The 27,495-nt window shown below is 41.9% G+C and overlaps 1 protein-coding gene and 1 long non-coding RNA gene across 2 annotated transcripts in view; one reads left to right on the top strand and one right to left on the bottom strand.

The window, feature by feature from the left end:
* LOC111862176 overlaps nt 1-27,495 on the top strand; it is a 270,613-nt gene that overhangs the window by 176,905 nt on the left and 66,213 nt on the right. The window lies entirely within an intron of this gene.
* LOC111862174 (chitin synthase chs-2) overlaps nt 8,440-27,495 on the bottom strand; it is a 49,675-nt gene continuing 30,619 nt past the window's right edge. The window contains exons 15-23 of the mRNA XM_023847358.2: nt 25,910-26,077; nt 23,274-23,579; nt 22,571-22,818; nt 20,015-20,151; nt 17,895-18,058; nt 15,692-15,874; nt 14,221-14,391; nt 12,604-12,835; nt 8,440-9,553 (exon numbers count right to left, since the gene is read on the bottom strand). Of these exons, the coding sequence (XP_023703126.1) occupies nt 9,369-9,553; nt 12,604-12,835; nt 14,221-14,391; nt 15,692-15,874; nt 17,895-18,058; nt 20,015-20,151; nt 22,571-22,818; nt 23,274-23,579; nt 25,910-26,077 (1,794 nt within the window). The 3' untranslated portion in view covers nt 8,440-9,368. The remainder of the gene's footprint in view (nt 9,554-12,603; nt 12,836-14,220; nt 14,392-15,691; nt 15,875-17,894; nt 18,059-20,014; nt 20,152-22,570; nt 22,819-23,273; nt 23,580-25,909; nt 26,078-27,495) is intronic.

The following is a 27,495-nucleotide window of genomic DNA, read 5'->3' as shown; positions in this document are numbered from 1 at the left end:
TTAAATCACAGGAGGTTGGAGAAAACTACATAATGAGGAGCTTCATAACTTGTACTATTCTCCAAGTATAATTAGAATGATCAAGTCAAGGATGATGAGGTGGGCAGGTCATGTAGCACGAATGGGGGAGACGAGGAATGCGTATAGGATATTGGTGGGAAAGCCAGAAGGAAAGAGACTACTGGGAAGAACAAGGCGTAGGTGGGTGGACAATATTAAAATGTATCTTAGAGAGATAGGATGGGATGGTATGGATTGGATAAATGTGGCTCAGGATAGGGACCAGTGGAGGACTCTTGTGAACACGGTAATGAACCTTCGGGTTCCATAAAATGCTGGAAAATTCTTGAGTAGCTGTAGAATTGGCAGCTCCTCAAGATGATCTCAGCTCCATGAGTAAGCAAGTAAGTAAGTAAGTGACTGCCTGTGGGGTGGACGCCCGGCGAATTCAGAGTCTCTGGGGCCAGCCCCGCCTCATTTTAAATAGGTGCGGATGGGCGCTTCATAACCGGGAGTAAAGTGGCCGGGGCATGAAGCTGACCACTCATGTCTATCTATTGCCGAAGTTAAGAATGGCGAAGCTATACCTCCACTCCCCCGTACGCCCCATCGCAATTAAGCAAAGGGAAAACTTTACCTTTTAGGCCTATATTTTCTGAGTAAGGCCGAACGGTACGGTGTAGTGATTAGATCACATCAAGATTTTAAAAATCCTCGTTTCGAATCTCAACCGGGGATGTAGTATATTTTCGTGGCAAGCGTGATTCCCAGTGGCAGACGAACTATGCAGCTTAGGGGAGCAAAACCCTCACTGTTCTTTCATTGAAATGCCTACTTAAGCGCGCAGATCTGTCATGTTCCTAGACGGCACTAACCGGCCCCATATCCACATGCTCACTTGAACATCTCTTTTCTTTTTTTAGTGTCTCTTCCAGCCCATTCAGGGCCCTGGCCTCTTATTCACTTCCGTAATCACTTTTCACGCCGGTCACGGTAGCCGAGAGGTCTAAGGCATGCACTGTCTTCACTCGCTCGGAAGCCGGGATCGTGGGTTCGAATCCCACTCAGGGCATGGATGTTTGTGTGCGTTTTTCTGTGTTTGTCTACAGGTATAATCCTTGCGACGAGCTGATCACTCGCCCAAGGAGTCCTACCGCATGTGTAAGATCTAGTAAACCGAAGTGAAACGGAGAGTTTCATGGAGGTAGGCCTAGGCCCAAATTGGGGCTGTAGCGCCACAGAAAAAAAAATCATTTTTTCCCAGACGGTAGAACTCCTTGGATTAGTGTCCAGCCCGTCGCAAGGCCGCTACCTAAACACAGGAGAGCACAAGCACAGAATAAACTCGTACACACACCAAACATCCATGGTATGAGTGGGATTCGAACACATGATCCCAGAGTTGCAGGAAGCGAAGATATGCCCTAGACCACACGGCTACTATGCTCGGCACACATGAATGTCAAGGTTACATCGTTTTATTGAATTTCATTCCATTTCGTGATATGGTAGTCTAGATTGGCAAGGCAAATTTGATAAGATAACAAATAATTTCGTACCACATAGTGTCTGTTACGAGCACATTGCTCTGATCCTAATTTACGGAGTTCTTCTCTGACTAATTAAATTCAACCGAGAGGGAACAGATCGCTACTTCCTGTACCCAGGGGCCTCGCCGCCAAAGAAGACAACTGTAACTAATTATCCGCTTCTTGGAGTGGAGACGCTCTTCAAAAGCTAACACACAGCAGTGAAGCAATCTCCCCACATATTTTGCAACCCCTAAGGTTCAATTATATGTTCAAAAGAACTCACTTTTGGGCCGTATTCTAAGATCACGCCACTACGAACTATGTTTCTTAAATGTCCATTTTAATATTATCATCTTGTCTACATCTTTCCAAGTAAATTCTTCCCTCCACGGTTTCCATCTGAACTTTTTATCTTTTTCTCATATTTCTCTTTTGTGGTACCTGAGCCACTCATCTCGTTCTCTTTTGTAATATTGTTCAGATGTGGTCAGAGGTGGCAAGATGGCATAACATCTGTTCGAAATTTCATAAAATTTGGGTCAGCTCATGCCCATAAAATCTGTTTATGTTGATAACTGGGATACAGAGATACACGCTACTTCATATTGTAGTTATGAACTTCCTTCAGAACACAAAAAATGTAACTCGAAAACCAAGCAACTTTAGGATCAATGAAGGTGGCGTATACATGCACATGTGAGAGAAATGCCCTAATGTTAATGATTTTAAGTGTTCTCGGTGGAGTAGAACCTAATATGATAATGTAAAAAGATGAGACTTGTGAAAAACATACGTTTATATGAATATTAATCTATATATCAAAAGTGCAATTTCGTAGTTTCAGTACTACATACTCGAGCACAAAAATTCTACGAAACGACAACAAAGTCTATAGTACAGTACAGTAGCAGAAAGTTGTTATATTGCATTTCTAATTTAGAATTGGCTTTTAAATATTCCCGTCTTTAGGCGTCTGATGAAATGTAGCCCGGTAGATCTTTGCCTTGCTTCTGGAGGAAGTATGCCTCCATCTTCAGGATAGAAGAGACGTTCTTCTACCAGGCTACATGGTGTCACATCCCAGAAGACAACATCTTCACTGTGGCCGTCACAAGAAGCTCAAATCTCATAATGAATCCAGGTCTTTAGAACAGAAAGCCAGGTTTTTATTGATATTCCCTACGAAGCATTTATAATCCCTTGGGTTAGGCAATAAATACTAAGGTATTTACAGCATGACTATTTATCAGAGTTTATAAACGTTTTCCGAGCAGTTTTGCGATTTCTGGATTACGATCAACAGGTTTTCCTTTCCTTTCTTTAATATGGAATGTCGCCGCATGTGGCAGCACTGTGCAGCGTATCACTGCCTCTCAGACAATACATATACCCTTCAGGTTAAAGTTCACTAATGGCTGCCATGAAACAGTGCGGAATTTGAATTTATGCAAAGATTCCACGTCTGGGTTACAGGTCAGATTATAAATCAATTGTTGCCTACACGTAAACACGTCATATTAGTTATAAGTGTTTTTGTGGCAGCTTAACTTAGTTACATCTGATGAAACCAGTCGGATTTAGTTTGAGATGCGTACGAATTATAAAGAAGGCGGGAATCATTTTCTTGAGCTGCTTTTACACGTTATGTTCATAAGCTAGTCCAGTAGATGCAACTGTACCTTGTACGCGAGTTATGGTTCGAAACTGATAAAGTGTTTTAGCTGTACGAGTGTGTGTGTGTGTCCCCTTGTCGCCATTAAATACGTATATATATATATTTAAGGTTTCAAGTTTCCAAGGTGAAAATTTAGAATATTCTGCTCGGGGGAGGGGGGCTCTGTGGTCTAGTGGTCAGAGTACCTGGCTATAGATCCAGAGGTCCGGGTTCGATTCCCGGCGCTACCAGATTTTCTGAGAAGTAGTGGGTATGGAACGGGGTCCACTCAGCTTCGTGAAGATAAATGAGGAGCTCTTTCAAGGAAACAGCTGCTCCGGTCTAGAAAACGGACATTAACGGCCATGGGGATTCGTTGCGCTGACCACGTGACACACTATATCCGCTAAAGTTGGCACTAACTTCGCCGATAAATGGCGGTCGTTCTGTCGGTATAGTTCGCTTGCGGACTAAAACTACGGAGTTTTGTTGTGGGGAATAAAAACATGTAGTCTGGTTGGTGGTTAAAACGTTTCGAAAAAAATTTTATGCATCAATCTACATGCTGTATAAATCATCTTGAATCTTCTATGCGCAGTCGCATAGGTAATTACCAACGTTTCAGAGGAATCTTCTACCTCAATCTTCTGGGTGCAATGCCAAAATATGAATTATAGTAATTTATTTTGCTGGACAATTTTTGCCGTGTACGAGTATTTTGTTTTCAAACAGGCCAATTTCTTGCTTTTACTATACACTGGTGCTTTCAGGCCCATTTTAATATTACCCTCACATTTACAAGCTTCTGAGAAGTCCATTTGTTCGACTAAAATTGTATATGCATTCTCTGTCTCTACTCGTACTATGCATGCTTCAAAATTCTGTGTGGGGTTACGTAAAGACATTTTTATGTTGGAAGAAATTATTTTTGCCTCTGCATGGGGCTCACTGTCGGTTGTTTGCAGGAAAGTATGTTGGAAAATAAGGTAAATAAAATTCCCTTGGCAACCTGAAACTCTCAAGGCTGACCCTTGTACAATTGAATTATGGGGCTGTATACTAAAGGCTCCCCGCCGAGGAGCGAAGCCCAGAACCAGGAATTTGACAATGGAAGGGTCTCTTTATAATGGCAACTGGAGACTTAAGTTCCCTGTTCTGTACCTTATGTTTAGTAAAAAAGTGAAATATACAATCCCCAATATGTCTACGGGCTGGACGACCGGGGGGTTGGAGTTCGCGTCCCGGTAGGGTCAAGAATTTTCTCTTATCCTCGTTGTCTGGACCAGCTTTGGGGCCCACCCGGTCTCCTATCGAAAGGGTAGGGGGATTCTTTCCCCGTAGGTAAAGCGGCCAAGGCGTGAAGCTGACCACTTACCAACTAGTGTTGAGGTCACGAAATTGTGGAGCTATACATCCATTCCCCCATACGACTTCATGGCCTAGTGTTTAATTAGTTAAACATAGGGACAGTGTAGCTACATTGGTGTGTCTCGAAGTTTCAGACGCTGACACGCATTTGTGTGTATGTATTCTTCAGGTACTGGTGTTCTGGGTGTTCGATTCCCGGCGCTATCACATTTTCTGAGAAGTAACAGGTCTGGAAATGGGTTCACTCAGCCTCGTGAGGAAAATTGAGGAGATACTTGAATAGAAAAATAGCGGCTCCGGTCTAGAAAACCGAAATTAACGGCCGTGGGGATTCGTTGCGCTGACCACGCCACACCCTCTATCCGCTAAAGTTGGCATTATCTTAGCCGATAAGCGGCGGTCGCTCGGTAGGTATAGTTCGCTTGCGGACTAAAGCCATGAAGTTTTTTTGATTGGTGTTCTAGGATGTGTCACTGTACTGATTGTTGGGTAATTACAAATATTCTGAGGAATGTAGTGTCTCTATCAGTAATGTTGAAGTGGCTTCTGCGCCTAGGATGGAAGCAGTATGTACCCACAAGACAATGGTACCTGACTGTCGCACTACATGGTATCACATTCTAGAACTTAATCTGAATTTCAAGTCTGTTATATTAGATTGTCCTCTTGAATGTTCTCTGCCGTCTGTGATATAAAGCCTTGTGTAGTCCGCTGAAAGCCTACCGAGGCTTCGGCTTCTTGGTTGGTTTACTCTTCGACCCTGAAAACGAAGGCAACACATTCCCCGAAACGTCGGTTGACTTTTAACGAACCATCCGACGTTACACCCCAGAATATTGAACTGTTAATAATAACCGTTGTGAAAACCTGAATTCCTACATTTTTACTAGTTGTGCGTATAGGATATTGGTGGGAAAGCCAGAAGGAAAGAGACCATAGAGAAGACCAAGGCGTAGGTGGGTGGACAATATTACAATGGATCTTAGAGAGATAGGATGGGATGGTATGGATTGGATAGATCTGGCTCAGGATAGGGACCAGTGGAGGGCTCTTGTGAACACGGGGATGAACCTTCGGGTTTCATAAAATGTTGGGAAGTTCTTGAGTAGCTGAAGAATTGGCGGCTCCTCAAGAACGGCTCAGCTACATGAGTAAGTAAGTTCTCGACGTAACTAGATGTTGAATCGCATGTGGTTTTCATTTGGAGTCCACTCTTTTTGTTTTATTTAAACCAAAATAGTAATAGACTAACGATTCTGTTATAACTCCTATACCAAATTTAATGTAAATTCGTTCAGAACGACCGTGCAAATAAATAAGCTCTCCTCTGTGTTACTAATTGTTTAAAAATTATAATGTAGATAATTCAACTTCATGGCTTAAACAGTGGGAAAGTATTAAAGTTAAAGAAATTAATCAACAAACAGATCAATTCGTTGATTGTGATAATTTTTCTCAAAATATGTGAGTTGATACCCCTTTAATGTACTTTGGTTAAGGATGTGCGAATTGGTTTAACGTTAATAATTCTGAATTTTTCGTGAGCACTCTGTTAAGAAATTCTAGGATTCACGAAATAATAAGCCATAATTTGCGTGAAACAGCAATTCACCTTGTGACGATTTACTTAATGTGTGAAAATACGCTAAAATAATGTTTAAAGTAATTTAATTATTTCGTTTTTCCTTTCATACAGGCATTAAGCATACACGAAGGAGGGTTCGCAAGAGTACAGAAAATATGATTTTAAATAAATAAATTCTTCTTTCTGTTTATAGATATTCATTTTAGAGGGGGGTTATAATGGCAAAATTTTTATATTTTCTCTAGGAAGAAAATGATATTTTGGTAAAAATTTTTAGTCGGTTCTTCAACAATCTGTAGTCAATTAAAGCACATTTGTGTTATTCAAGTAGGCTAGAATACAACATTTAAATAATATACTCGTAAGGAAAGTACTGTTTATATTGATTTAATTAAGCCATTAATATAATAGCTGTTGCATTACTGACAGTTAAGTTCAGTTCACAACCATTCACTATATGTTTACAACATTTTAACAAATTCAGAGCAGATTCAGGACTATAAGGTATATTTTGGACTCTATCCATCGTCTGGTATATATAAAACAAAAAACCACAACGTTTCGGAGACTGGATCTGTCTCCGTCCTCAGGTGGATAGGGCAAGATAGACCTACTCAGTTGGGCCCGTTAGAAAGAGCTAGTCTCAGTCACTGTTTTTTTTGTCTTATATATACCAGACGATGGATAGAGTCCAAAATATACCTTATAGTTCTGTACATCATACACCATCGTCAGAATCCTTTAAAGTCTATCAGAGCAGATTGTTTATGTTTATGTGAGACTAGAAGGTGTCATGGCGGTGCGCATCAAGATTATTTCGTCTGTGGTGTATGATGCCGTGGAGCTTGGTAGGTGTTAACCAACACTTCGGTGGAATCGGTAGCCTTTATCTTCAGAGAACAAAAGTTTACTTTTCTATCTTGAAGACGGAAACATCAGGTTCCTTCGAAACTTTTGTACATATTTACGAAATTATAAGGCGTCACAACTTGAACACCACAAACTTGTGCACGTTTCAGTTCATGTGATTATGTGAATTTTGAGTTATGTAGCTATAACTTTCTTTTCTTTTATCTTTTTTTGTCTCTACGTGAAGTTGACGCCTTTGTGTGCTATGTCTTGAACATTTAAAGTACCATTATGAAAACTCGCCACAGTTTTCGGCTCGGTTCCTTTGATTCAGTCCACAGAGCTTCCAACTGAGAAGATAATCGTTTATTTTCTAGCCATTAAAACACTAATTTGACTATTTTATATTATTCCTGTTTATTTGTTAGAGTACGCATTTGACATACTTGTTACATGTAAGATACAAACATGACACGTCCACGTATCAGGTCCGCCGACTGTGATTTCCATCTGTCAGCGTTATTATGTCCTCGTTCAGTTGTTACGATTTTGTGATGTTCATTTATCGATAGAAATTCAGTCTATTACTGTCTTCTTATCCATTGCAGTTGCTGATTATCTGACAAATTCCATAAATTATTGGCTCTGTTGTCATTTGAATGTCCCGGATTTGCATAGCGGGTATAGTTTATCTGATTAAGTAGACCTCTGTTATGCGCTTTGTGGAAGTAGGATATTTCTGGCGGGTATTATGAAGTAGGCGCCTTGACGCCATGTTTCTTCCGCAGCCAGCCACATCATGCCCTAAAAACTGGTTTCTACCTGATTAAGAAACTTCGCAAGGAGGTTCGTGTACACGCAGACTCGGCCTTCTAGCTGTGACAAGCAACTTCTGTGTTCAGGATTTGAGGCTTTCACCATCTTAACTACGAACATAACGCCGTGTAGTCCGATAAAATTAACAGACGTTCCGGAGGAAGATGTTGCCTCCATCTGTGGGGTTGAAGAAACCAGCATGAAGCAGGTAGAAAGCTGAAAGAAAAGTGTACCCCACCAAAGTCTTAAACTTATGTGGTTCTGATAATGCGTCATTACAAGTTGACAGTGGCTGTCATTGTTACATTGCCTAGAGCCTACAAATATTACTTGAGGTGACAACCAAGCATCAGTGTCTTCTGTGAGGTTCCAACTAAATATTTAAATCTGACCATAAAACAGTCGTAAAGTAACGCTAACTCTGGTATTAGTCAGGGGTCTTGACTCTCAAGGTTGTGGCAGTCTCGAATTTGTGAGAGTAAAATGTAGTCACGAGTAACGTAAGAGTCGGATCTGAGTATGAATGCGCTGGCGTGGGCCAGCAACAATTGTAAAACTACAGACCCATCCTCTCGTGAGAAAGGATGTTACATAAGGACTATGAAAGAAAACGTGTAGTTGGGAAATAAAATTACTGGTCGTGAGTCTCAAGGGGCTTGTATCCAAGATGAACTGATTGGCAGTAAACCGCCAGTCGTAAAGAAAATCTGACTCTAATTGTGACTGAAGAAAAACCCATATTCTCATTCCGAGATGTATCCTCGTGTTCGGGAGACGCCCGCAAGATGGACGATGGCTGAGACAGAGAGACACTTTCAGGTTCATACCTTCAAATATATTTAACAAATATAAGTAGTTATAGAAGGGTAAATATGAAAGGACATGTAATTGTAGCACTGTGCCGAAGCCATGGAGATAAGTCCCATAGATTAATTCCCACCCACCCCTCCCAGCGTTACCCTCGAGTTTTTACATTTCCCACTGCAGCTTACTTCACTCGATGCTCGGTAGACCTACACAGAACTACATGACATTCTATCCCAGAAGATAGAACTGCCTTCTTCAGATTGAAAGACACCAACTGAATCTTTTAAACGTTTTTATGACTTGTCTGGCCGCCGACATGACCATTTTCATTTGGTCCAGTTACATGAATACAGCCTAATGAGGTAGATTTGGATAGAATTGATTATTTCTCTTATAGCATCATTTATCTGACGAATTTCTCATGTGATTTTCTGTTAATAAGATAAATTTATTCTCGTGTCTCATTGTCAAGAACATTTTACGTCATATTTCACGTGATTTCTAGGATGATTGTTTCCCCCACTACGCTAACATTTCTGTATCAGTTTCAGATGTTAGGTTACAAATCCCACAATGTTTCGTGTCTCAGCTTAGAGGGTATCAATTTATCGAAGCTGACATGACTTCAGGTCCGCTGATAGTGTATAAAAGTCTTCAACATGATGCACTGTCTGGATGCCGATTTGGATGTGTTGGCTGTTATATTCTTACAACAGTTGCCGTCGATATATTGGTCCGGGTTGCCTCGCGGTCGAATTCAATCCTCGTCGGATCTCTCCTCTATATTTATGGCCCGTCTGTTGGCCCCAGGCACTGCTTGACTTGCTCGCCTTATCTGTGATTTACGTCTCTCTTCGATGACCGACTTCCTTCCAACCGCCAAAGCGTGCTGCAAGGTATCGCGCCGAACAGTCAGCTTCCTTATCGACATGGGTACCACGCCTGCAACCAGTAAGATACTTACAGTTATTGTACAGGTACTGGATCTGTGACGGATATTAACCGAACCGGTTCTTGTACTGGAAACGCTCCAGGTTTATAATTAATTGTCCTCTGACTGTGGCATCGCGTAGCCTGGCCAGTGGTAATGAACTTTCCGGAAGACGACCTTCCCTCAGTTTTTACTTATGCCATGAAGATGAAGACAATATTTTCCACCGAAAAACAGTACCGATCTACCATAATCTGTGCCATAACCCAGATTACAGTATGAATCTTCTCTACCGTGAAGATTTTGCCTTACAAATTTCTACACGTATTTATGGTATGAATTGGATTGATCTGGCTCAGGATAGGGACCAGTGGAGGGCTCTTGTGAACACGGTAATGAACCTTCGGGTTCCATAAAATGCTGGGAAATTCTTGAGTAGCTGCAGAATTGGCTGCTCCTCAAGAAGGGCTCAGCTCCATGAGTAAGTAAGTAAGTAAATAATTTATATTTAGGTTCTTCCGAAACGTTGTCACCCATGACGTCACATACCTGAACATACTTACGGCAGTGAGAACCTGGAATATCGCAATTTCTGACAGTGTTCAGGATTTATATTTTCACTGAAGAGACGGATTTCCTAGCTTATAATGAATGCATGCTGGTTCTCAGTTGCAGCTATGAATAGATGGTTTTGCTTGTCCAAGTACGTGTGTAATTGCGTAGTTTTTTATCTCGTGTCTGTCTGTGATCAGAAAGGGCGCCTGTTGCTTTCTGATTCCCGCTCAACATGATTGTCGGAGAAGTTGCCGCATCAGCACGGCGAAATATACGTAGAAATAACAATTCTGAGGTTTTCACAGCTGAAGCAATGTAGATTATGATCTTATTACACCCTTCGCTTTGAGGCACGGAATCTGCCCTCCGGTACTATTAAACGGAACATGCATACCGCAAGAGGAATCAATCAGATACTTAGGCCTTCACCTGGACAGGCGTTTGACTTGGCGCACACATATTCTCGCCAAAAGAAAACAACTGGGCACTGGACATTAAATGTAGTCAGATGCATTTGCTAATTGCCAGAAAGTCAGAACTCTCTACCGAAAATCAACTCCTAGTATACAAGACAATACTGAAGCCTATTTGGACTTACGGCGCACCATTATGGGGAACTGCAAGTACATCCAACATGTTGCAGAGATTCCAAAATAAAGTACTTCCAGCTGTAGCCAACGCACCGTGGTACGTCCCAAACAGACTACTACACGCCGATCTAGGCATATCCACAGTACGGGAAGAAACCACAAACATCAGCCGTAAATACAAATACAAGATAACAGCACATCCAAATAAACTGGCAACCACATTATTAAACAACGCAGACGAGACAAGAAGACTGAAAAGTCGTAAGCCAACCGACCTAACGACGCGCTTCATATAAATGCAATACATACAGTAACAAATTCATACTCGAAATAGAGCCCTAGAGAATGCTCACTGGAGCATTACTCTCCCTGACATGTTCTTTTATTAGTATTTAAGCCTTAGATTAAGAATTTCACAAGACGTACTTGTAGGCCTTAATATGGACTGATTGTACAAATAAACGGAGATATATAAAAGAAATATTCCGGTAAGTGGTGACCAACGTTTCGGAAGAATCAGAGAAGTACATTTTCTGGATCTTATGATTTTTTTCTTTTAAAAAGAGGATGTTGTGGAAGTCTATGTTAAAATGCTGTCAAAAGTCTTACACAAAGGATTCGTGTTAATGATATATTCCCCTTGGGTTTCGTGAGAAGGAATATTTCTTGATTTACATCAACCCTTTAGTGGTTGCTACGCGCAGGCCTACCACCTAAAAGTCTCCGAATTTTGACCATAGATTTTTTATGTGTTTGCATGATTTTTAGATTATTTCCGCAAATATCACTAACCGGCTGGCCTTTTGCATTGAAGACGTAGTCGACTTGCTATGAGGTAGGAACTGGATTTTTAATAGTATTCTAACGACCGTCAATTTGAAAAGAGTAAGTGTATTCCGCTGGAAATTTGATTAGGAGAAACAATGTGTCATGTCAGTGTTCTTTCCGGGTTTCTGTGATGATGAAGTTAATATTGCAACTCATTTGATCAGGGGGCACGCGTTAGCCGGAAGGTCGCGGGATCGAACCTCGATTAGGTCATTGAATTTTTCAATTGGCTTAATCCTTCCAGCCGCACTATTGCTCAGGGATTGACTCAGCCTCTAAGAGAAATTCGTGCCAGAAATTTTCCTGGTTGGGAGGGGGGGAAGGGTGGCGGCTGCGTAAGGCTGACAACCTCGCCGCCATCTGTGAGCCGACTATCTAGAGGACGTGGGAGCCTCGACCTCACACCCATACGGGCGTTCACGGCCTGTTGCAAAGACAGCTTTACCTCTTTATTTTTTTTTTACTGATTTGATGAACGCGTTGCCAGGCAACGACTCCGTAAATACGGTCTAAGATTCAACGATAGATGAGACTGTGTTTTCTATGTCGTCCGCGCCACACACATACAGTGCTGGTAACGGACCTAAGAACTCGCAGTCTCATACGTGACACGTTTCGAAGAATTAATTGTAAGACGTTCCAGAATAACTGAGAAGGCAGTCCAGGAGTGTTAAGCAGTTCAGAGCACAAGGATGAGAATGGAGCGTGTTCTCAGTGAATTGTGAAGATTAGTTGAGTACAGATGAGGACAGAGGAGCACAGAGTTATTGAAGGCGAGATGACAAGAAGATTTCACAGTGATTTGAAGTGCTAGTTTATGTGTTGAGATCCATCGCCAGGAAACGGTTAGTGAAGACCTCATTTGCGTGTTATAATTACAGTAATCATTAGAGTGTTTACTACCTGTAAGTGGTCAACAAAACCAATTGCCACTCCGAACCCAGTCTTTAGTCACTGATACGTGTGACAATATAAATTGGATTACATAATTTATGGAGGGATGAAGTTATGTAGATTCTTCTTAAAAGTAGATTTCCTTCACTTTATAAGGAGGAAGATATTCTTCATGGATTCTGGGAAGTTCTTACCTCCGTTACCGGGCATCATAGAGAGACGCCGTTTGAGTGCAGTGTCAAGTGTTATCACAGACTGCTTCTTCTTGAACACATGTGTGTTATGGAGGTTCTGAACCGTCTTGCGCCGCCCAACGTTCTCCTGCATAGGGTCCTTCTCTTCCATGTCGCCGTCTGCCCCACGCAGCTGCTGGAGCCCCTTCACAACCTGCACCACTTCCCGTGCTTTCGCATCCTTGTCATCAGTCTAATGGAAAACAGACAACTCGCTCAGTAGAGTTTACTGAAGGAAACATAAGTAAAAGAAAGAAAACTATCCCTGTAACAGGCCGTGGACGTCCATAACGTTGTGAGACTTCCAGGTTCCCACATTTTTTAGCAGTTTGCTCACAGATGGAGTTAAGGTTGTTAGCCTTACGCTCCGAGCGGCCTTTATCCAAGGAAGATTCCTGGTACTCATTTTTGTTAGAGATTGAGTCGACTCCAGGGCCATAGTGCGGCTGGAAGGGTTTAGGTCAATTGAAGAATCCAGTGACATCATCGGGAAACGAAACCAGAGCCTTCCGGTTTGTAACATAGTGCCTCCAGTAACTACGCTACCTCGTGTTCCGAGGGAAACGCAATAAGATATAAAAATGTGAAGTCATCCTTGGGCTTAATTAAGCATTACGCCATGAAGACGTATGTGGGAGTGGAGGTATAGCTGTACAGTTCTTAACATCGGCACTAGAGGAAGGTAAGTGGCCAGCTTCATGCCCCTGCAGTCGTCGATACCAATTGCATAGGAGGTTTGGTGGGCCCTAGTGTCGGTGTGGAGACGTTATAGGGGAGAGAATTATCTCTTACCTCTTCCGGAATTCGAACTCCGACTTCTCGGTCGTCTAGCCCATAGCATTCTTGCTATACCGACTGAGACGGGGGGAACATAGGGAAAGATCTGTGTTGTGTATCAATCAGTTGCCGCTGATTGGTGAAATGGACAAGATAGAAAACGGTTTCAACAGGATCACAGAAAATCATGTCTGTGTATGGAGAATGAGATTCGAAATGGTCACAACCGTGATTATTGGTATTAGAGTCTTCTCGGATGTAACAACGTGTATTTTGGTAGATAGTTACCAGCGTACTGTTTCCATCATCAACGTCCCTGAAAATACGGAGAGTAATTTCCTCTGAAACAACGGTGCCTGTCATCAGAAGTACATGGCGTTATATGCCCAATGACCATGATCTTAAGTTTACAATGAAATATCGACGTATGACCTGAATGTTGAGAATTTGTTTTATTCTTAATACCTATCGAGGGCACTGTGCTACAAGCCGGAAGGTCGCGGGTTGGATTCCCGATGAGGTCATTGAATATTTTTAATTTACCGAATCATTTCACCCGCACTAAGGCCCTGGGATCGACTCAGCCTCAAAGAGAAATAGTTTCCATGACTCTTCCTGGGGGTTAAAGGGCGGCCGGCGCGCAAGCCTGCGAATTTTACCGCCATCTATGAACTGATTGTCTAGAAGATGTGGGAACCTCAACGTCTCACACACCTATGGGTCTTCGCGGCCTGTTACAGGGACAGCTTAACACGTATCGAAATGAAAGTGTATGTAAGGGGCCGAGTTGCTGATGAGTACCTGAGGGCCGGCTTGGAACCAGTTGATCTGTATCGTGGACAACATGTGCGACAGGGTACCGAAACGGTGAATCAGCATCGCGAGGAACTGGATAATCAGGACGATGCCGAAGAATATGATAAATAACATACCAATAGGCTCCAGCTCCAGGTATTCCTTGGAGATGGTGATCTGAAATTGTAGGTCGCGTTAAATAGGCGTATTCAGTAAATATAATATTTCATATGCCGTGCAATAAGAAGTTAACATTGTTCTCTTTTACTATCATTATTCTTAGTGGGGTGAGACTCAGTCCACTTGGTACTGCGGCCATTACTGGCCTATTGCACCAGCCCCAGATGACAGATGGTGATTATGGAGCAATTGGTGGAATGAAGATTGGCAGGGGAAACCGAAGTACTCGGAGAAAACCTGCCTCAATGCCACTTTGTCCACCACAAATCCCATACGACCAGACCCGGACTCGAACCCAGGCCGCCGATGTCGGAAGCCAGCGACTAACCGCCTGAGGTATGACACGGCCAACGCTGTTCTTAATGTTATTTCTAACAGTGGGTATGCTAACACCACACTACGTCATAAGTTTATCGCGCGTCATGACGCTTACGTCATTACTATAACTGTTTTGCGTCATATAGTGTTCTCTTACTGTTTTAACCTTGCGTCGCCTTCTCTTTAGTTTATTGCCTATATTGTACTTGATACGCGCATCATAGATATGAATTTATAGTAAGCCATATTACTTTTAGTTTACTGCCCACAGCTTAGCGTGTTTTAGGTCTTACTGCTGACATCAGGTTCACTTGATTTATTATCACTTATAGTCTTCTTCCGTCTAAAATGCAACAATACCAAATTTTTGTCTGTAGTCCTCGAGCGAACTATACCGACCGAGTGACCGCCGCTTGTCGGCGAACTTAGTGCCAACTTTTGCGGATAGAGGGTGTCACGTGGTCAGTGCAACGGTTCCCCACGGCCGTTAATCTCGGTTTTCTAGACTGGGCAACAATATCAATATAGATTTAAATGACACTAATCCATATTTAATTCATTAATGTTCTTTAAAGTATTTAAATGTCTACAATGTGAGGCCGAAACATGTAGTGTAGGTGAACAAGATCAAGGACACATAATATATTGTTTGCACTTGGGACGGTATTTGTATCATATCATATCATTTATTTAAATATCATTAAAATTAAAATATGTATACATTCTATGTTTATGCGCTACATGTTTAGACCACAGAGGCAACATACTTTGTTTTAGTTAATGTTCTTTCGTGGTAGCACGTCATCTGTCTTATTGTTGTACATCATGTTCGCCCTTTGCTTTATTTCATATATCGTAGTGTCTTTACATGACGTGTACGTCATATGTCTTACGAGTATTGTTATTCATCTTGTTGCCTTGTCTAGTGTTCTTACGCGATACATACATACCTTCTCTAGTGATCTTACGCGATACGTACGTCATATGTTTTACTGTCGTATGAGATGTTCGCCTTGACACTGAAGGGCCAATTAACGTGTATCTGGTCCTTACTGAGCTGCAGCAGGAATATCACAAGCACGAAAAGAGCGTTCAGCATGAAGAAAGCAAACACGGATATGTCTCTCAGGTCCTTCAGGTTCCTCGCCACCAGCTTTTCTTTCTGTGACATTAAAATAAAGCGACGTCTATCAAAGTCTAACAGACACATGCAATATGCTACCAGGGGTACAAAAGTCAAAGCTGTCCCTGCTACAGGCCGTGGAGACCCATAAGTTTGTAAGACGTTCCCACATTTGCTAGAAAATCGGCTCACAGGTGGCGGTAAGATTGTCAGCCTTACGCATTGGCCGCCTTTTATCGCCCTAGGAAGACTCCTGGTACTCATTTCTGTTAGAGGCTGATGATCCCAGGGCCATAGTGCTGCCGGAAGGATTAGGTCAATTGAAAGAATCTAATGACCTTATCAGGAATCGAAACCGCGACATTCCGGCTTGTAGCATAGTGCCTCAACCAACTACGCCACCGCGTGTCCCAGCACAACGTTAATGACATGTGCATGGGTCTTAGAGATAGACTATGAAAGTTCTAGGCTGAAGTACTGGATGGAAATTGGTCTGCTTCCTTCTTCCGCAGTTGTATCCCCTCTTCTACGTATCGGTTGAGGTTTGATACCCCAGAACCAATTTGTGTGCGGTAGTGAAGAAAATCTAACCCCAGAGTCGGTGTAAACGCTGTGGAGTATAAAAAAATCCGTGACCCCTGTCTGGAATCAAACCTCGATTCCTTGGTCGTCCAGCCCATAGCTTAGTCAATATTCGGATTTAGCTGTCACTTAGTGGGAACAAACCAAAAGTAAATGTCTCAGATGTGATGTGCCCGCGGAGGTAAATATGAGTGTCTTCTTGGATGTGACGCTGTGTAGTATGGTACAAAATCTTCAATGTTTCGGAGAAACCTGCTGCCTCTAGAGTAGAAGGAAACTCTGAAGTTGGGGGCATGAGACCCCTCCAAAACTCTATTAACTCTCCGTCCAGTCATATATGTATACGAGACGAAAGGAATCTTAAGAAAATAACAGAATGAATTATGATGGAAGAAACCCCTGAAGACAGACGCAGAAGATTCCTTCGAAACTTTGGTAACATTCATCCAGAGCACGCCGCACCCACATCTCAGCAGGCAGTAATCTTATATAAAAATGGTTCATATGTAACAAGTACAGTCATGGTGGTGGAAAAAGTTATGAAGATGGTAACAGACGATTTCTTTGAAATGCTGGTAATCTTCAACCGGAATACATGGCGCCACAAAGCAGGAAACATTTTCTTAAATATTCTGTTTGACTCAATCAGCTTCAATATATTTCCTTCCCCTAGGCAGGGCGAGAGCCAAGTTTAAAAACCTTACACGATCCATTCGTCATAATTGATCTATCCCTTCAATTATATTTTTTTCTCTCCGGCCTACGCTTTACTGCATCACGTGATGATGCACGAACCTCCTTTCTCACTGTTTAGTCGTGATAGCCCAGCCAATAGCCTCGCACTGATTAGGCTACGTGTTTCAGGATCGAGGTTCAGTTCCATGCAGGTGCAGGGATTTTTCTCTTGTCACCACTTTAAGGATCTTTCTTTGGGGGGTAAAGAAGCGGTGTTATGAAACTCAAGCCTCTCGCCCCCTCATAATATTTATATTGACCTAATCCTTCCAGCCGCACTATTGCCCTGGGGTCCACTCAGCCTCTAACAAAACTGAGTACCAGAAACCTTCCCTGAGTGTAAAGGGCAGCCGGCGCGTAAGGCTGACAACTTTACCGCCATCTGTGAGCAGATTGTCTAAATAATGTGGGACACTCAACGTGTCACAAACCTATGGGCCTCCATGGCCTGTTACACGGATAGCCTTACCTTACATTATTTAATTAATCAAAGGGACGACCTCTAACTTTTATTTGCTATTGACAGCTACATTTGGGAAAGGAATGTTTAGAAGTACTCCTCGTATATTGAGGACTGCAGAAGTTACAGCTTATTTCTGTACCTTGTTACCATTCTTATGCTTATTGGATGATTCCCTAATTATATTCAGTCATGATTTACGTACCACATGGTGTTCAGTAAGGTGAGTTACTGTTATTCTGCATGCGAGAAAACACTTCGTGGATATACGAGTATACTTGCCTCGGCATTCTTCACAAGGACGTAGAGGTACTTGTCTATCAAGTCTTTCCAGAACTGTTCTTCCTTTGAGGACAGGAAATCAACGACACCTTTCCTCATTTCCGGGTAATGGTCAATCCAGTAGGGAGTGACCTGCTCGTCTCTTTCTTCCTTTGGTTCGATGTCTGTACACAGAATGGTCAATGTTTCAACAACTGTTTAATTGCGAAAGTTGCGTATGATCTGTGCCTCTTCACATACCGTGTTAACAAGATCCCACCACCGAAAAATATCCTAGAAACTAAAAAAATTGTCCCTACGCTTAATTAGTTGAGCACTATGCTGTGAAGACATATGGGGGAGCGGAGGTATAGCTCCACTTTTCTTGATCTTGACACTAGATGGCGTTGAGTGGTCAGCTATACGCCCCTGCCGCTTTAAACCCAGGAAAATGACCGCCGATGCACATTAGAGTCGAGGCTGGGTGGGCCCCAGAATTTGTCCCGACGTTGTGGAGGAGAGAAAAGTCTTTCACTGCCGGGAATCGAACTCGGGTCGTCCAGTCCGTAGCCCGTTGCTATATAGACTGAGCTATCCCGCCTCCCAATCAGTGTCATAGAGTAAATAAATACAACCCACAAAATCAAAATATTTTAAGGCGATTAATCTCCCATTTACGTCTTTCCTCGAAGTGGTCTCTTAAATATTTTAAAACGATGATTTATGTGGGCGTGTAAAATATAATCGATTCATGACAATACAATTAAAAAAACCTGTGAATGTTAGGGGTACATTTTGAATTTATCAAATGGAGAAAACCTTACCAAGCTTTGTATTCCCTCGTTCCCATTTTTGGCACTTTCGCAACAGGATTTTGCAAAAACAAGATTACAAGCAACGCCATATCTGTCTGTATGTGCCATCTCGAAAATTCCTGAACGGATGGACATGCAACTTGATACTGGAACGTTTTAGGGACATTTGTCAGCACATCCCAATTTGGGTAAACCTGGACAACCTTAGCGAGCATTGTACATCCGTTTCTGCAGGTCTCACGGGCGTAACTCATGCGTAATTGGGACGATAAATATTTCAAATGGAAGTTACAGAAAAAACGAAACCATTTTATTTCAAGTACTACACTTTTATCCCTGGAATTTGGCACGTTTTAAAATAATAGAACAAAAATATTATCTCGTAAGTCGAGAATTGTCGAACTGAGTTTCCTCCCGCGTATCCACCTGCCTATTTACAATAGGACATCACAATTATTTACCCATGAATTCAGTAACTCAGCGAAACCTTACATTGTTAACTTCTTCATGAACTCTTTCGCTTAAGTAGTAAAATTGCTTTTATAAAATAGGGACAATTAATATAAGTGTTGTAATACCATTAACACAACTACTAGTATTAATAATGTTTTTATTCTCACTCATTACATGTTTCGACTTTATTTCTGGGTCATCTTCATGTGGTATACTCACACATCAATCGTCTGAAACGTCATAGTTTATATTAGTAACAGAACTTGGGTTCTATGCTCATAAATATTATCCAATTGGATATCTGTTACATTGTCGAATAGTAAAATACAGAAGTATAAATATAGGAATATGGAGGTAATACATTTAATATTTGATGGATTTGCTCAAAGCATTAATCTATGGCGCCAGAAAACTCCGTTATTAGGTAAACACGTTCAGAAGAACACACAAGTCTAGGAGCGGCGTGAAGATTTGAGAATTCTAGTGAGTGTGCAACGGTGAACTGTAAAGTGGGTAAACCAGCGCTAGCGCTATAATTTGCTGTAGTCCCGAACTGTTTAAATATATGTGTCAATAAATCCAATCATAGAATCCAGAAACCGTTCTTATTAGTCACGGAATCACAAACACCAAACAATATAAATATAATATAATACGAATGTAAACATTTGGGTAACATCTATACATTTATACATGTAGTGAGTAGGAATAAACATTATTATAATAGGTAATTGTGTCGATACTATTATAGTAATCGAATTACATATAAAATACAACATGGTACTGAAATCAGAATGGAAATAAAACTATAATTTAATTCTGCCTCCATAACGACTCGAGAAAACTTCACTTGTCGTCGGTAACATGACTCACCCTCATTATCTGTGAAAGTGTCTGTGTCCTCGTCCAATTCATTTTCGTCGTCCTCCGCCAGGGGATCTAAATCTCGCTTGTTGAGACTGAGCGTAGTGCGCCTGCGCGATTTACTTTGTGAAACAGGATCAACTGCCCTGAAATAATCATAATCGCAGTTAGTTTCAGGTTGGACCACTGAATTATTGTTTCAGTGCCTCAACTGCTAACACTGGTGAGTTGGCAATTTAGAATCTTTGTTTCAAACAGTTGTTGGAATTGTTTTTTTAGACAGTTTAGGTTGTGGCACTCTGGGTAGTTACCGACATGTCGGAAGAACACAGTGCTTCCACCTTCAAGGAGAGCAGCTTCTTGGAAGCGCTGATTAACATTTATACTTTTACTTTGAAAATAGTACGAAGTCTATGAGACTAAACGTTCTCTTAATGAAGAAGACTGCAGTGAAAACCTCAAATGCACTGCCACCTGTTGGTTTACAATATCCTTATTTCTTCCCCATTTATGTATATACGTATCTTGAGAGTTTGACCAATTTAAATAACCTTGAGAATGCACATCATATACATGAATTTAATAAAGATTAAGTGAATTGCGTTTATTATATTTTGAAATGGAACAAATCCTGTAAGGTAAAGTTGTCCCTGTGCACTACGCCATGAAGACGTATGGGGGGAGTGAATGTATAGACCTCGGCACTAGTTGGAGGTGAGTGGTCAGCTTCACGCCCTGCCGCTTTACCCCCCGGAAAGAACCCCCTTTTACCCATTGGGTAGGAGGTTTGGTGGACCTAAGAGCTGGTCTGGACTACGTGTACGTAGAGAAGAGAAAATTCTTGCTCCCACTTGGACTCGAACTCCAACCCTTTGGTCGTCCAGCCCGTAGCCAGTCTCTATACCGACTGCGCTATCCCGGCTCCACATAATGTAGGCAGACATTTCAGATTATGATCTTCTGGGATATGACACGACGCGGTTTTGTAACCAGTCCCCTGAAGGAATCTGTTGCCCTTGTTTTGAGGATAGAGATTTCTATCCCCAAAACGAAGGCAACAGAGCCCTCACAAACGTTGGGACATATATACCTAGCTACTCGGCGTCACATTCTACGTGGCCTAGTCTGAATACTTTCCATCGTAAGAAACTAAACTCTGTTCATATTCTGCTTTTATTTGTCAATGCTTTCCAATCTTTCTTTTGTTTAAGTTTTGTACTCAGTTTTCTGTGTTGTCCAGTGTTCTGCTCATGAGTCTAGGGGGACTTCTAATATTTTCATTCACTTCAATACTCCGTTCAGCCTTCTGTTCAGTTTGTCCAGAGAATCTGTTCAACTAATGTTCTCACCTCTCGATGTTGTCCAGCCTTCTGTTCAGTTTGTCCATAGAATCTGTTTAACTAATGTTCTCACCTCTCGATGTTGTCCAGCATTTTGTTCAGGTTGTTCAGAGAGTCTGTTCAATTAGTGTTCTCACCTCTCGATGTTGTCCAGCCTTCTGCTCAGTTTGTCCAGAGAGTCTGTTCAGTGAGTGTTCTCACCTCTCGATGTTGTCCAGCCTTCTGTTCAGTTTGTCCAGAGAGTCTGTTCGGCTAATTTTCTCACCTCTCGATGTTGTCCAGCCTTCTGTTCAGTTTGTCCAGAGAGTCTGTTCAATTAGTGTTCTCACCTCTCGATGTTGTCCAGCCTTCTGTTCAGTTTGTCCAGAGAGTCTGTTCGACTAATGTTCTCACCTCTCGATGTTGTCCAGCCTTCTGTTCAGTTTGTCCAGAGAGTCTGTTCAATTAGTGTTCTCACCTCTCGATGTTGTCCAGCCTTCTGTTCAGTTTGTCCAGAGAGTCTGTTCGACTAATGTTCTCACCTCTCGATGTTGTCCAGCCTTCTGTTCAGTTTGTCCAGAGAGTCTGTTCAATTAGTGTTCTCACCTCTCGATGTTGTCCAGCCTTCTGTTCAGTTTGTCCAGAGAGTCTGTTCGACTAATGTTCTCACCTCTCGATGTTGTCCAGCCTTCTGTTCAGTTTGTCCAGAGAGTCTGTTCAATTAGTGTTCTCACCTCTCGATGTTGTCCAGCCTTCTGTTCAGTTTGTCCAGAGAGTCTGTTCGACTAATGTTCTCACCTCTCGATGTTGTCCAGCCTTCTGTTCAGTTTGTCCAGAGAGTCTGTTCAATTAGTGTTCTCACCTCTCGATGTTGTCCAGCCTTCTGTTCAGTTTGTCCAGAGAGTCTGTTCGACTAATGTTCTCACCTCTCGATGTTGTCCAGCCTTCTGTTCAATTTGTCCAGAGAGTCTGTTCGACTAATATTTTCACCTCTCGATGTTGTCCAGCCTTCTGTTCAGTTTGTTCAGAGAGTCTGTTCGACTAATGTTCTCACTTCTCGATGTAGTCCAGCCTTCTGTTCAGTTTGTCCAGAGAGTCTGTTCGACTAATGTTCTCACCTCTCCATGTTGTCCAGCCTTCTGTTCAGTTTGTTCAGAGAGTCTGTTCAATTAGTGTTCTCACCTCTCGATGTTGTCCAGCCTTCTGTTCAGTTTGTCCAGAGAGTCTGTTCGACTAGTGTTCTCACCTCTCGATATTGTCCAGCCTTTTGTTCAGTTTGTCCAGAGAATCAGCAATGCGCAGCAACTGAACCTTCTCCTCGCCGCCTTTTGGGTGGGTACAACACATGCATTTGAAAAGCCCAGCCATTGAGAACTCAAACGATCCCTCCTCGTCATCCCCGTTCTTTCCGTTGCGGTTCAGGAAACCCCAAAACGACTTTTTCTTTGCCTTCTTTTTCTCTTGTTCGGCTGCCTTCTTTTCCTGTTCTAGTTCCTAGAAATATTGCAAAATGGTATCAGTGTTTGCTACTTTGCTTTGCAATTTAAGAATGATAGATGTTTTGTTTATTGATGATGATGATAACAGTAACAACAAAATATTACAACAACGATCTAATTTAACCTGTTATTTTACACGATTTTGGAGTTTGATCTGTCACTCTGTGTAAAAACTGCACAAGGAAGAACTTCATAATTTCAGCCCTTCAGTAGACATAAGTGCAATCAAGTATGCACCATACGTAGGGAAAACGAGAAATGCTTACAGAATTTTAGTAGGGAAACTTGATGGAAGAGACCACGTCTGAGAGCTAGGGATAGTTGGCAAATAATATTGAAAAATAATCATAAATACAAAGGTTATGTGGACGAAATTTAATTGCCTGAGGATAGGATTCAGCTGTGGACTTTAATCTTTATTTACAATTCAAATCAGAAAATATACTTTACCATTTTTGACTTCTTAGCGACAATTTCTCGTGTGCCCCAACTAACAACGTTGAGATTGAAGATGGAGTACACTATGAGCAACAAGTACATGGACGGTACGGTGACGTAGTACACCACTCCTGCGGGCAGACAGCCGAACTCTTGAGGGTGCAGAAAAGCTGCTATAATCATTTCTAGTGCCACTATAAAAAAGAACAAAGAAGAGGGGGCAAAGGGGCCGTCTTCGTTTATCTGTAGCATTATGCCCACCAGCACGGCCATCATCACAAGGCCGTAGACTGCGCTGATGATCTTGGCTGCCAAGAGCTGAGGAGAGAACAAGAAACTCTGTCACGCTTTAGCTATCGTAAGAAACTCTCTACAATTTCATTAGTCTGGGTGACATGACGCCTGAAAGCCGGAAGAGTCCATTGCTAGACAACGGCTCCCTTGGCACGTATCTGCAACAACGGATAAACTCGTGAAAAATCAGACCGTTACTACGAAATTAACAAAAGATTCCGGAGCAACGGATAAATAGATAATAATAGACGAAAATAAAAAAAGATAGCAATCTCTATTCGGTTCTTCCCGAAGTTACAAAATGGCACACATAATTACTTCGGATTAATCCCGTGTGGAGGCGAAGTCGAATACCTCCACAGTAGCCCTGCGTGTCATAGGAGGCGACGAAAATGAACCCAGTGCTTGGGGATATAACTACGCCACTCTCTTCCTAACAGATATAAATACGGGGACCTGGCCCTCCAGGTTGGGGGAGTCTCGAATTTGGAACAGTAAAATATGTCACGAGTCTCGCAGGACTTGGATCTGAGAATTACTGTGCTGTCGAGGACCAGCAGCATTTGTAAACGACAGACACATCCTTTCATCAGGGAGGATATTAAATAAGGATATGATCGCAAGTGTTCAGTTGGAAGAATGTTGATTGGTGGTAACCTGCCGGTCCTAAAGTAATTCTGACTCTGACTGACTGACTGACTCTGGTTCGAATTAGTTCCTTCATAAGTGAGTCGTCATTCGGCACGAAAATGTGAAAGTAGTAGTTCAGTAGTTCAGTAGTTCAGAGTTCAGCTGTGATAACGGAAGCTGAAGAAGTGACCGATTCATAAATCAGAGCCAAGTCAGTCTCAGTGGAAGAGAAGACACTCGTAGTCCAGTAAGGAATGTAGCGAGTCTTAGGCAGTCATCGATTGTGAGCTGCTATAATTGTTTGTAATTAAGAGAAAAGTAAAGCAGCTGCCAGTAAATCCAATCATTCAATCTAGAGCCCATTATTATTAGTCACGAGAACTCCTAATATGTGACAGTATCCTTATATAAAAGGAACGAAGCCCTATTGTCGTTAATCGTGTCACGTGCGCCTACCAAGTGATTTTAAATATGAGCACAGTATTATAGAAGTAATGGGCATGCACGAGTCGGTATTACAGTTTCCCACCTTTGCTGAATATAGTTCCTCTAGAACCGGAACTCAGTCCACCGCAGAACATTTGGACTGAATTTTCATTTGGTTGATAGGAAGAAGAAAGTACATAAGTAACTGTGATAATTATGTAATGTAAATAAAAATGAAAAAAGTAAAAAAGAAAGAAAGAAGTAAAGCTATCCCTGTACCAGGCCGTGAAGGCCGATAGGGGCGTTGAGACGTTGAGGCTCCCACACTATGTAGACAATCGGCTGAAAGATGGCGGTAAGGTTGTCAGCCTTACGCGCCGGCCGCGTTTTACTCCCCAGGAAAATTATTTAATTAATTCCTGGTACTCATTTCTGTTAGAAGCTGAGTAAACCCTAGGAAATAGTTTAATATTGAATGCTGTTATTAGCCAACTTTCCTTAATTTGAAAAAAATGTAAGTAGGCTTATGCGGTTTCAAATGAACTTTGGAATGCCTGAACCAATGTTTATGAAACTTAGTATGCATATCATGGCACCTGAGCCCATCTCAACGGCGTACTACATAAATCCCTCCCGTCAGTCTCTATGTCTGTATGTGTATTCTCCCCTATCGTTACTAGTCATCGGTTCGGTGAACACGTTCCACTGCAACAAATACACACAACAATGAAAATGTTGGATGCGTCGTTTTCTGTGCGGTCCGTGTCGTATCAAAGTAGAATCTATGGGACTATGTATCCCCTTATCATTCCTATGCAACTACTAGGTAGATACGTTCCCGAAGCAATGAAGAATTGTTGAAGGCGTCGTTTTATATGCGGGCCATGTCACATCAAAGGAAAATGGGTAATTATTCCTTCTCAGAACATATCCTTAATATTTGCCGTTGTTATTTATATATTTAAATACGAATATGTGTAATAGAAACGAAAGAAAAATGCAATGCCTCGCGTAAAGGTACACGTATAGATAAAGTTGCCCTGTGTTTGATAAATTAAACACCGCCTCATGAAGGAGTATAGGGGAGTGGAGGTATAGGTCCTCGTTTTTATAACATCAGCATTAGATCGAGGTCTGTGCGTCCGTCTACATCTGTCCATCTGTCTGTTTGTCCCCTTAATTTTTTTGGTTTCTATGAAGTCCTTGTCGTACCAAAGATAAGTGGGCGCTTATTTTCCCATGCCTTCTTGCATTTGTATGGGTTCCGTTCATTAAAGGATTAACCTGTCTTGAATTACCTGAATGTTGGATTTGCAAAGGAAGCAGATGAACATGTAAATGAGGATTGGCACTATGTTGAACAAGAAACTGGTCCAGTTGTCTATCTTGAAAGCCGCCACAAAGGCTCCCACCAGCATGAGGAAGATGTTTCCTGGTCCCAGGATGGAACCTCCCATCAGCAGTGCCTGCGGAGCAAGCAAAGCGAATACTGGCCTTACTTCAGAAATCGAAAATAGGCACTTAATTCCATAAGTCTCTCTTTCACTCACTCATGGAGCGGAGCCCTCCTTGAGCAGTCGCCAGTTACGCAGCTACTCAAGAACTTCCCAGCATTCTATGGAAACCGAAGTTTCACTACCGTGTTCACAAGAGCCCTCCACTGGTCCCTATCCTGAGCCAGATAGATCCAGTCCATACTATCCCATCCTATCACTCTAAGATCCATTTTAATATTGTCCACCCACCTACGTCGTGGTCTTCCTAGTGGTATCTTTCTCTCTGGCTTTCACATCAATATCCTATATGCATTCTTCTTCTCCCCCCTTTCGTGCTATATGCCCGGCCCAACTCATCCTCCTTGACGTAATCATTCTAAATACACTTGGAGAAGAGTACAAGTTATGAAGCTCCTCATTATGCAGTTTTCTCCAGCCTCCTGTCACTTCATCTCTCTTCGGTCCAAATATTCTCATAAGCACCCTGTTCTCAAACACATTCAGTCTATGTTCCTCCCTTAATGTCAGGGACCAAGTTTGACACCCATACAGAACCACAGGCAAAATTATATTTTCGTATATTCTAATTTTTATGTTTTCAGACAGCAGACGAGAAAACAAAAGGTGCTGGACTGAATGGTAGCAAGCATTACCCGAGTTCAATCTCCTCTTAATTTCCTCCTGAATAAAGTTTAGATCTGTTGCTGTCGCTCCCAGATTTTTGAATTGTGGTGTCACATTTTCAAGGGCTCTGTTAGCTATCTTCATGTTATGCTTTTGCCTTGCATTCTGGTCACGACACAGCAACATGTACTTAGTATTCTCTGTGTTTACTGTTAGGCCAAATTCTTTACTAGCGTCAGTTAAAGATTTTATGTTTTTCTTTATGGTATCTGATTTATCTCCCAGTAGATTCACATCATCAGCCTAGACCAGCAGCTCATGTACCCCATTTAATTTCAGTTCCACCTTGTTTTCCTGGACCTTCCTAATGGCATATTCTAAAGCAAAGTTGAAAAGGAGTGGCGATAAAGCATCTCCTTGTCTTAGATCATTTTGGATAGCAAATTTATCAGACAAATGTTTACCTACACGGACTTCACTATACGTTTCGTTTAAACACATTTTAATCAGCCTAACTTGTTTCTGAGGTATCCCAAACTCTATCAGGATATCGTACAATACTTCCCTCCTAACTGAATCATAGGCTTTCTTGAAGTCTTATGAATAGCTGATGTACTGTCTTATTGCACTCCAATATTTTTTTCCAGTATCTGACGAATGGAAAAGATCTGATCTGTAGTTGATCTGTTATGTCGGAACCCACACTGATGATCCCCAATAATTTCATCTATATATAAACTTAACATTGAGAGAAGATTATTGGA

This window comes from Cryptotermes secundus, unplaced genomic scaffold (genome assembly GCF_002891405.2).
Source record: "Cryptotermes secundus unplaced genomic scaffold, Csec_1.0 scaffold1186, whole genome shotgun sequence".
NCBI classification, from domain to species: Eukaryota; Metazoa; Arthropoda; class Insecta; order Blattodea; family Kalotermitidae; genus Cryptotermes; species Cryptotermes secundus.
This window is presented reverse-complemented; position numbering and strand designations above follow the sequence as displayed.